This window comes from Phyllobates terribilis, unplaced genomic scaffold, assembly GCF_046119375.1.
Source record: "Phyllobates terribilis strain yellow unplaced genomic scaffold, ASM4611937v1 Scaffold_2__4_contigs__length_985480577, whole genome shotgun sequence".
Lineage (NCBI taxonomy): Eukaryota > Metazoa > Chordata > Amphibia > Anura > Dendrobatidae > Phyllobates > Phyllobates terribilis.
In genome coordinates, this window is record NW_027362762.1 from 186827647 (window position 1) to 186839776 (window position 12130).

General features: G+C 41.7%; 1 protein-coding gene across 1 annotated transcript in view; it reads left to right on the plus strand.

Moving 5' to 3' along the window:
• The window catches only part of LOC141201378 (retinol dehydrogenase 7-like), a 105545-nt gene that overhangs the window by 79672 nt on the left and 13743 nt on the right, over positions 1-12130 (plus strand). The window contains exon 4 of the mRNA XM_073663379.1: positions 4152-4315. Coding sequence (XP_073519480.1) covers positions 4152-4315 — 164 coding nt within the window. The remainder of the gene's footprint in view (positions 1-4151; positions 4316-12130) is intronic.

Here is a 12130-nt window from a genome sequence, read left to right on the forward strand (position 1 = left end):
TTTTCATTTATTTTTATTTTCTACAGCAGTTAAGCTATTCATATTTCATATCTATATACTCAGTGTTACAGTGTGCTACTTTATTTGTTCACTATATATGGAGGTAGCTGCTCTTGGTAAGCACCTGTTCACACCTAGTTTTTGTAGTGGAAGTGCCGTCATTTTCTTTGTTACTAGATTTAGCGTTGACTGAGCACTCCACCCCCATGCCGCAGGTGGTTTTAAATGCATCAGGATCTGTCTTTCCCATACATAAGCAGACGGAGGTCTCTTAGAGAGGTATTCACATTATAGGTCCTGACATCGAGAAACGCCTTACCGCGGCTGTCAGGTACACATGAATTGGCCAATTTATGCGCTAAGATTTCTCATTTATTTACAGCAGTAATGCTATTCATTTTCCATACTTCATATTTACATGCGCAAAAAAATTTTTCAAAAAATTTTTTTCATTTATTTTTATTTTCTACAGCAGTTAAGCTATTCATATTTCATATTTCATATCTATATACTCAGTGTTACAGTGTGCTACTTTATTTGTTCATTATATATGGAGGTAGCTGCTCTTAGTAAGCACCTGTTCACACCTAGTTTTTGTAGTGGAAGTGCCGTCATTTTCTTTGTTAAGGGAATGGGTGTGTCTGCTTTGTGTGGAACACTGCCCCCACACAAAACTGTGCTTTTGCTTCCTTTAAGAAGTGGTTGTATCTTAAAATTTTCTGAGAATATACCTGAGGAAGACATAATCTTGTCGAAATGCATCGTATTTACTTGAAAGAGTAAAGATCGTTTGGAGAATATACGTATATCCACAGTATTCACTGGCTTCTTGGGAGCGCATTTGGCCTGTATGAACATTATTGTCATTAATACCACATACAAGGGACAAATACAGTCACACCATGGCTGGACCACATATTACCACCATATAGTGATCGAATACTACAATACTGATCATTAATAAAAAAAAAACACAATACTAATATTACCATCAGTGCCATTACACATAGAATACAGTGTATAGTGTAAGTGTACAGGTAACACACTGACTCACCTCATCGTTGAAGTCTTTCATCTTCGCTTTTCTTCTTCATCCAGCACAGACCGCCATCACATCTTCCAGCCAAGACTCGTCTCTGCAGAAAATAACAGTTATCTAGAGCAGCTTCCAGATCACTTTCCCCACTTTTTCCCCAACTTCTACACTACACCAGATGAAGAAAAAAGTGACATATTATCACCCTGCACGGTAACAGTCCCCCCCTATTGAAAACCATGTCTTCAAAAATAAAATACATCACAGCAGAAATAATGTCCCACATCTTGGCCCCTTCCAGTAATAATGTCCCACATTCTCGCCCATATATCTCATTTCTGGCCCCCATATATCTGTTCCCCATATTGCGGCTATTCAGTGTAAGCAAATTAAAAAGAAAAAGTTTCTTCTTACCTGGATGTGGTCCAGCGGCGTACTCTTCCTCCTTGATATGCGGCGTGGATGCGCGCTGACGTCAGCTGCCGGCCTATGATTGGCTGGCAGCTGTTAACTATTGCCGTGGAGAAACCGGTTACTTCCTGCACGGCAATATGTTTCAACTGATCATGTGTCCGAATTCTTTGGTGAATCAGGGTCTAAAGGTATGTCAACAAGGATGTGTTTACAGTGAATTTTCTTTCTGGATGTATAATCCATAATATATTACAGCCAGTGTGGTGGATGGGATTTTATTAAAAGGAACCTTCCATGTAAAAAAAATGCTATTAACCTGCAGATATGGGGTTATTCTGCAAATTACCAGTGCTCTGAAGTTGTGCACTGAAATCCCAACTACCAAGAGGACATGAACTTCCCAGCAGCCTTGGGCTTTCAGTTAGAGGCGCGACCTCAGTTACTGCTCAGTTCACCGGCATTGACTGACAGCTCTTTACTGATGATTTTCTGAGCTGACTGTCACTGTTGGGACGTGGTTACAACTGTCAATCTCTATGTACAGAGCTGTGACTGATGCCACGTCGGCCGTTTCTCTGACTGAAAGCCCGAGGCTTTCAGAATAAAAAAGAAATAAAGCTAATTTCCTCCGGTAGCAGCTTCAGAACGCTATTAATCTGCAAATTATCCCCATATCTGTAGTTTAACAGTATTTTTGACATGACAGTTTCCCTTTAAATCTCATCAATGTGCCGCAGAAAAAACTTGCCATGTAAGTTGATCAACCTGTCAACTTTTCCGTGCGGATTTCAGTTGAAGGCATAACTTCAGCGATATGATGATTTAGGCTATGTGCACATGATGCGGATTTAATGTGTTTTAGCGGGGGATTTTCGCCTCGAAAACGCATTAAAATCACTTGTAAAAGTTCTGCCATGTACTGCAATGCAAATTCGCATACGCTGTGCACATCATGCCGAAATTTCCGCTGCCGATTCACATTGCGGTAAAAACCGAAGCAAGACCAATTCTAGTGCGATTCCGCTGCAAAATCGCCGCCATTGACTTGCATTGGACCGCATAAGATCCGCATGACTACATGTAGTCATGCGAATCTTATGCGATTTAATGCGCAGATGGTACCTGGGTCTGAAGAAGGGGAGACTCCAATCCGACCTAGGTACCATCGAATCTACAAGTTAAAAAAGAATTCTAAAGTTAAAAATAACAAAAAAATAATCATACTCACCTCTCCGGCGCCCCCCCAGTGTCCTTCCGGTGTCCTCCTGGCGACGATGCGCTCTCCTCGGCTCCCAGTGGTGACAGTGCCGTAACTATAAACTTCGGGGCCCCGGGGCAAAACTTCATAGTGGGGCCCCTCAACATTTCAATCACTAGAGGTTGTGCGGAACGTGGTGAAGCCTGCCACGCATTGTTGTATACAACACACAGGCTTCACCACGTTCCGCAAGACCTTTAATAGATTTTGTTGTTTATGATGCAAGTTTTAGAAGTTAAATATTCAGTGAATATGTTTGGAAAATTAATAAGGTGAATAATTCCAAATATTGCACAATTTTCAAATAACTATATGTTTATTAAATAGCAGGGCTTCTCACAGTTTGTCACAGAGATATTTGTGTCTGTTGAGACTGTCTCCTCTCAATGATGCTGAGAGTTTGTTACAGTCAGTGTGCACTGTGCCTGCCTTGCCAACTCTCTGTGATCTCCAGACTAACATATTGTTACAAATCTTGTGCTATGAGATTCTCCAGGCCAGTGCAGGTTTCCATTCATTGACAGCTGGCAGAGCTCCTGGAAATTATTGAAATGATAGTCTCTCCTGTCCTCCAGGTGACATTGTCTGACAAGAATATAGGAGCTGGGTATTTTATGAGAAATTAAAGTATTAAAATACTATTTTTTACCATCAGTTTGGGGCCCCTTGGTTGGTTGGGGCCCTGGGGCAGTGCCCCGGCTGCCCCGGTTGTAGTTACGGCCATGAGTGGTGATCTGCAAGGACCTTCGGTGACGTCATTTAGTCAGCTGATGGTCACGCGACCATCACCTGACCGCTGACGTCAGTGGTCAGGTGATGGTCGCGTGATCATCAGCTGACTAAATAAAGTCTTCGAAGGTCCTTGCAGATCACCACTGGGAGCCGAGGAGAGCGCATTGTCGCCAGGAGGACACCGGGGGCCGGCGGAAGGTGAGTATGAATATTTTTTACTTTGTAATTACTTTTTTTAAACTATGTTATGGTCACACAATATAAATCCATGCCAGTTGCATGGCTTTATATTGTGTGACCAACTTGTCAAGCACTTTTCCAAGTGATGCTCAAAATCGCTTGGAAAAGTGCTTGAAAAAATGCATGCGAAAACGCATGTAAAAAAGCTAAAACTCTTCTTCCTGGCAGAATAAATGCATGTCAATTCCGCATGCGTATTTTCTGCCAGGGAGAGGAAAAAACGCATGCGGATTTTGGCAGGAATTTCCGCATCGTGTGCACATAGCCTTATAGTGGAAAATGCTGATGTACCAACAAACAAGCAGTGGGCCACATATTTAAGCCTGTCTAGTAAAAGAATAACCTATTATTTTTTAGTTGTATTTCAAGGTTCCATACAGTTTACAGACAGTTATTATGCTCTAGTCTGTTGTCTTATTTACAATGCACTTGAATATTTTTTTTCACACATATGTATATTCATGCTTTCAGGCAGGAACTTAATGATTTTGGGGTAAAAGTTTCAATAGTGGAGCCAGGGGCTTTCAACACAAGCCTTACTATTTTGCCTCTTATTAAGAAGAGCATAGAGGATAAATGGCAGATGTTACCACCTGAGACCAAAATGATCTATGGAGAAGAATACTTCAAGAAATGTAAGTTTGTTTTAAACTCTGTTCTTGAACATTTTTTTTGTGAAGGTGAGAATAAAATCTACGTTGCAAATCGAAAAATATTAAGTATAGTTAACTGTGTTTTTTTTTTATATATATATACAGTACAGACCAAAAGTTTGGACACACCTTCTCATTTAAAGATTTTTCTGTATTTTCATGACTATGAAAATTGTACATTCACACTGAAGGCATCAAAACTATGAATTAACACATGTGGAATTATATACTTAACAAAAAAGTGTGAAACAACTGAAAATATGTCTTATATTCTAGGTTCTTCAAAGTAGCCACCTTTTGCTTTGATGACTGCTTTGCACACTTTTGGCATTCTCTTGATGAGCTTCAAGAGGTAGTCACCGGAAATGGTCTTCCAACAATCTTGAAGGAGTTCCCAGAGATGCTTAGCACTTGTTGGCCCCTTTGCCTTCACTCTGCGGTCCAGCTTACCCCAAACCATCTCGATTGGGTTCAGGTCTGGTGACTGTGGAGGCCAGATCATCTGGCGTAGCACCCCATCACTCTCCTTCTTGGTCAAATAGCCCTAACACAGCCTGGAGGTGTGTTTGGGGTCATTATCCTGTTGAAAAATAAATGATGGTCCAACTAAACGCAAACCGGATGGAATAGCATGCCACTGCAAGATGCTGTGGTAGCCATGCTGGTTCAGTATGCCTTCAATTTTGAATAAATCCCCAACAGTGTCACCAGCAAAGCACCCCACACCATCACACCTCCTCCTCCATGCTTCACGGTGGGAACCAGGCATGTAGAGTCCATCCGCTCACCTTTTCTGCGTCACACAAAGACACTGTGGTTGGAACCAAAGATCTCAAATTTGGACTCATCAGACCAAAGTACAGATTTCCACTGGTCTAATGTCCATTCCTTGTGTTTTTAGCCCAAACAAGTCTCTTCTGCTTGTTGCCTGTCCTTAGCAGTGGTTTCCTAGCAGCTATTTTACCATGAAGGCCTGCTGCACAAAGTCTCCTCTTAACAGTTATTGTAGAGATGTGTATGCTGCTAGAACTCTGTGTGGCATTGACCTGGTCTCTAATCTGAGCTGGTGTTAACCTGCGATTTCTGAGGCTGGTGACACAGATAAACTTATCCTCAGAAGCAGAGGTGACTCTTGGTCTTCCTTTCCTGGGGCGGTCCTCATGTGAGCCAGTTTCTTTGTAGCGCTTGATGGTTTTTGCAACTGCACTTGGGGACACTTTCAATGTTTTCCCAATTTTTCACACTGACTGACCTTCATTTCTTAAAGTAATGATGGCCACTCGTTTTTCTTTACTTGGAATTTGTATTATGGCAAGAAAAAAGCAGCTAACATTCTATTCAGTAGGACTATCAGCTGTGTATCCACCTGACTTCTGCACAACACAACTGATGGTCCCAACCCCATTTATAAGGCAAGAAATACCACTTATGAAACCTGACAGGGCACACCTGTGAAGTGAAAACCATTTCCGGTGACTACCTCTTGAAGCTCATCAAGAGAATGCCAAGAGTGTGCAAAGCAGTCATCAAAGCAAAAGGTGGCTACTTTGAAGAACCTAGAATATAAGACATATTTTCAGTTGTTTCACACTTTTTTGTTAAGTATATAATTCCACATGTGTTAATTCATAGTTTTGATGCCTTCAGTGTGAATGTACAATTTTCAAAGTCATGAAAATACAGAAAAATCTTTAAATGAGAAGGTGTGTCCAAACTTTTGGTCTGTACTGTGTATATATATATATATTTATATATACATACAGTTAGGTCCATATATATTTGGACAAAGACAACATTTTTTCTAATTTTGGTTCTAGACATTACCTCAATGAATTTTAAACAAAACAATTCAGATGCAGTTGAAGTTCAGACTTTCAGCTTTCATTTGAGGGTATCCACATTAAAATTGGATGAAGGGTTTAGGAGTTTCAGCTCCTTAACATGTGCCACCCTGTTTTTAAAGGGACCAAAAGTAATTGGACAATTGACTCCAAGGCTATTTCATGGACAGGTGTGGGCAATTCCTTCATTATGTCATTCTCAATTAAGCAGATAAAAGGCCTGGAGTTGATTTGCGGTGTGGTGCTTGCATTTGGAAGGTTTTGGTGTGAAGTAAACATGCGGTCAAAGGAGCTCTCCATGCAGGTGAAACAAGTCATCTTTAAGCTGCAAAAACAGAAAAAACCCATCCGAGAAATTGCTACAATATTAGGAAAGGCAAAATCTACAGTTTGGTACATCCTGAGAAAGAAAGAAAGCACTGGTGAACTCATCAATGCAAAAAGACCTGGGCGCCCACGGAAGACAACAGTGGTGGATGATCGCAGAATAATCTCCATGGTGAAGAGAAACCCTTTCACAACAGCCAACCACGTGAACAACACTCTCCAGGAGGTAGGCGTATCAATATCCAAATCTACCATAAAGAGAAGACTGCATAAAAGTAAATACAGAGGGTTCACTGCACGGTGCAAGCCACTCATAAGCATCAAGAATAAAAAGGCTAGACTGGACTTTGCTAAAAACATCTAAAAAACCCAGCACAGTTCTGGAAGAACATTCTTTAGACAGATGAAACCAAGATCAACCTCTACCAGAATGATGGAAAGAGAAAAGTATGGCGAAGGCGTGGTACAGCTCATGATCCAAAGCATACCACATCATCTGTAAAACACGGCGGAGGCAGTGTGATGGCTTGGGCATGCATGGCTGCCAGTGCCACTGGGTCACTAGTGTTTATTGACGATGTGACACAGGACAGAAGCAGCCGAATGAATTCTGATGTATTCAGAGCCATACTGTGTGCTCAGATCCAGCCAAATGCAGCCAAACTGATTGGTCGTCGTTTCATACTACAGATGGACAATGACCCAAAACATAAAGCCAAAGCAACTCAGGAGTTTATTAAAGCAAAGAAGTGGAATATTCTTGAATGGCCAAGTCAGTCACCTGATCTCAACCCAATTGAGCATGCATTTCACTTGTTAAAGACTAAACTTCAGACAGAAAGGCCCACAAACAAACAGCAACTGAAAACCACCACAGTGAAGGCCTGGCAGAGCATCAAAAAGGAGGAAACACAGTGTCTGGTGATGTCCATGAGTTCAAGACTTCAGGCAGTCATTGCCAACAAAGGGTTTTCAACCAAGTACTAGAAATGAACATTTTATTTACAATTATTTAATCTGTCCAATTACTTTTGGTCCCCTTAAAAACAGGGTGGCACATGTTAAGAAGCTGAAACTCCTAAACCCTTCATCCAATTTTAATGTGGATACCCTCAAATGAAAGCTGAAAGTCTGAACTTCAACTGCATCTGAATTGTTTTGTTTAAAATTCATTGTGGTAATGTCTAAAACCAAAATTAGAAAAATGTTGTCTCTGTCCAAATATATATGGACCTAACTGTATATATATATATATATATATATATATATATATATATATATATATATATATATATATATATATAATCACAGTATAATACTTATAATGCAAAGTATAATACTTTTTTAAATTATTTATTCAGTAGCAAATATATGCAACTGTATAATAATACAGTTACATATGTTGGTTCATTTGTTCAGTGTCATGCCATGCAACAAGTGCTTTGTGAAAGGAAATGAAAGGCTTTCTGACAAATCTATTGGGATGCATTCACAATCAACATTTTCTGTGGGGTAACATAACACAAAATATTCCCACAAATGTGGGCCATTGATTGGAAACAAGATTTGTTATTTTGCACACCCAAAAAATTTATTTTCCCCAACAAGTTAATTCAAGACCACGTTGCAAAAAAGAGTAAACTGTAATGAAATTGTTAGGAGCAAAGCTAAAGTTTAGACTATGAAGTTCTAATTAACAGTATTTCAACTACAGGTACGTGTACAGTAATTATTCATTAAACAGGTGTCTACAAGACAGATGACTATAAAAGGGTGTTATTTAACAAAGAAAACCCCTTTTCATTTTATGGTGTCAGCAATGGCATCACATGAAAGAAAAATGACACAAGACCTGAGAGAAAATAATGTCTTTACATAAGATAGATGAAGGCTACAAGATGATCAGCAGAGCTTTACTTATCAGTCAGAATACTGTAGAAAAAGTGATTAAAAAATTTAACAAAAATGGCCCTGCAACCATCTCACAGACGTCTAAGCCAATCACAGAAGTTAACACCTAAACAAGAGCGTCTTCTGATGAAAAGGGTTGAAGAAAATCGACATGCAAGTTCGCTACAGTTAGCTAAAGAAGTACAAAGCTAAACCGGGGTGAGTGCTTCCCATGACACAATATGGCATACACTTCAGAGGAATGGCATGCATGTGACGCGCCCCCTGGGGCCGTGGGGTACTCGGTAGCCGGGCAGGTCCTTTTCGGGGTAGTCACGGTGGCAGTGACCCAGTCCATGGCCCCGAGCGGTCAAATAAAGGAAAAGTAAAAGTCAATTTGAGGAATAAAGTTTTTGGGATTATGTTCGTGACGCCACCCGTGGTATGCGGCTATATGGGGCCGCCGCTGCGGTGCAGATCCACTGGGGCTGATGGTGACGCAGCAGAGTTGGTTCAGCTCTCCACGGGCAGAGCTAAGCTCCAGGGCAGTGTATGGTGATTTGAAGAGCTAGATGTTGTTGGCAGGGACAGTGTAGTGTAGTGAAGGGCAGATGACGCAGTAATTAATCAAGGACACAGTGGGGTGCAGTCTTCAGGCTTTACTTACAGTTGTTAAGCTGCTCCAAGTTACAATGGCCAGGTTGTAACCGCCCACGTCGTCCTGTGTCCTCTCAGATATCTTGGGAGCACTTGAACAGGACCCCTTTCTGTGTAACTCTCCAGGTCGTCTCTCTGTGCTGGCTCTCGCCCTCCTGCCCTGCGTCTCACACACAGTGTCCCAAGCCAGTGGCCGCGGGCCTTATCGGGCGATGTCCGGTCTGTCCCCTTTTTCCTATATGGCCACCTTTTCGGTGATTGTGTGTGGACTGTGGTTACGACACATGAAATACTGCAACCTCCGGTTTGCTAGCTGAGCCTTAAAGTACTCCACTAGGCTGGGGATGGTCCCCTAATGCGGCCTGATCCCTCCACGTCAGCGTGAATTTGAGCGCACGGGTGGCATCCCGCACTCGACGCGTCCCTGGGATCCCTTCTCTCTCTCTGGAGCCCTCCTCACAGCTCCGGTCTTCTCTCCTCACTCTCCACTTGGGCCTCTCTGACTGGGCCCTACTCCTCCACGGTCCTCCCTTCCTCTCTCATTCCTAGGACCAGACTCCCTCTAGAACTTTCTACCCTTCTCTTTATACTCTTCTGTCAGTGCTCCCCTAAACTACTTCCTCCACCCACCTCCTCTACTTAGTTCCACCCTCCAGACAGGGACCAGGGACTGTGCTCTCCCTCAGGAGAAATCTCACCCTTCCCTAATGAAGTGGTGTGTGTTGGATGTGGGTGTGTAGGTCCCGGGTAGTGCACCCTCTTTACCTGAGAGTGGGGTACCACACCTCTGGTTGAGATGCTGTACCTCTGTGGCAACTGGACCCGCAGGGGCACCAGACATGGGTGTTGTCCAGGAAGGAAGCCTCTCCTAAAGTCCATACACAAAAAAGCCTGTATACAATGTGCCAGATAGAAGATTTGTATTGAAAGTTATATTATTAACCTTACTTTTATGTTATGGATTAAAAAAATGTTCTATGAAACTCAGTCTTGTCAAAATTTTGGAAATTGTTCTTGTGTTCAGTAAGATATTGATAAAAATCTTACTTTTCAAAGAAGATGTACTCATTTATGCTGAGTACTGTAAGTAAAGGGATTGACCAGCTTTACACTGTGTGCCGAATTATTAGGAAATGAGTATTTTGATCACATGATATTTTTTATACATGTTGTCCTACTCCAAGCTGCATAGGCTTGAGAGCCAACTACCAATTAAGTAAATCTGGTGATGTGCATCTCTGTAATGAGGAGGGGTGTTGACTAATGACATCAACACCCTATATAAGGTGTGCTTAATTATTAGGCAACTTCCTTTCCTTTGGCAAAATGGGTCAGAAGAGAGATTTGACGGGCTCTGAAAAGTCCAAAATTGTGAGATGTCTTGCAGAGGGATGCAGTAGTCTTTAAATTTCCAAACTTTTGAGGCATGATCACCGAACAATCAAGCGTTTCATGGCAAATAGCCAACAGGGTTGCAAGAAGCATGTTGGCCAAAAAAGGTGCAAAATAACTGCCCATGAATTGATGAAATTCAAGTGTGAAGCTGCCAAGATGCCATTCGCCATCAGTTTTGCCATTTTTCAGAGCTGCAACGTTACTGGAGTATTAAAAAGCACAAGGTGTGCGATACTCAGGGACATGGCCAAGGTAAGGAAGGCTGAAAAACGACCACCTTTGAAAAAGAAACATAAGATAAAACATCAAGAATGGGCCAAGAAATATCTTAAGACTGATTTTTCAAAGGTTTTATGGACTGATGAAATGAGAGTGACTCTTGATGGGCCAGATGGATGGGCCAGAGGCTGGATCAGTAAAGGGCAAAGAGCTCCATTCAGACTCAGACGCCAGCAAGGTGGAGGTGGGGTACTGTTTTGGGCTGGTATCATCAAAGATGAACTTGTGGGACCTTTTTGGGTTGAGGATGGAGTGAAGCTCAACTCCCAGACCTACTGCCAGTTTCTGGAAGACAACTTCTTCAAGCAGTGGTACAGGAAGAATTCGGTATCGTTCAAGAAAAACATGATTTTCATGCAGCACAATGCTCCATCACATGCATCCAACTACTCCACAGCGTCGCTGGCCAGTAAAGGTCTAAAAGAAGAAAATATAATCACATGGCACCCTTGTTCACCTGATCTGAACCCCATAGAGAACCTGTGGTCCATCATAAAATGTGAGATCTACAGGGAGGGAAAACAGTACACCTCTCGGAACAGTGTCTGGGAGGCTGTGGTGGCTGCTGCACGCAATGTTGATCGAAAACAGATCAAGCAACTGACAGAATCTATGGATGGAAGGCTGTTGAGTGTCATCATAAAGAAAGGTGGCTATACTGATCACTAATTTTTTTGTTTTTGCATGTCAGAAATGTTTATTTCTAAATTTTGTGCACTGATATTGGTTTACCTGGTGAAAATAAACGAATGAGATGGGCTTATATTTGGTTTTTATTAAGTTGCCTAATAATTCGGCACAGTAATAGTTACCTGCACAAACAGAAATCCTCCTAAGATAGCCAAATCTAAAAAAAACCTCACTCCAATTTCCAAAAATATTAAGCTTGGATATTTATGAGTCTTTTGGGTTGATTGAGAACATAGTTGTTGATCAATAATAAAAATAATCCTCTAAAATGCAACTTGCCAAATAATTCTGCACACAGTGTATTATATTGATATCCTAACATTGGAATAGGTCATCAATATCAGATCGGTGGGTGTCCGACACCCATTTCCCCCACTGATCAATTGTTTTCAGCTCCAGCTGGATATAAACCATGAATGTAGCCAGAATAGCAAGGCTGTGTCCGCTGACAGCTGTTGACGAGATTTGTGGCTCAGCTCCCATTCAACTGAATAGGAGCTAAGCTGCAGTTTTTGCCAATGGCCACACAACACAGCTATTGGAGACATGCTGTTCCAACTGATTACATCCTGCAGGAGCTGTAAACATTTGATTGTGGGGAAACTGTGTCTTGGACACATACCAATCTGATATCAATGAACTCTCCTTAGGATTAGAGATGAGGAGATCTTGAAGTTTGAGTTTGCCTAATTTTCCCCAAAACTTACATTCGTGGTGG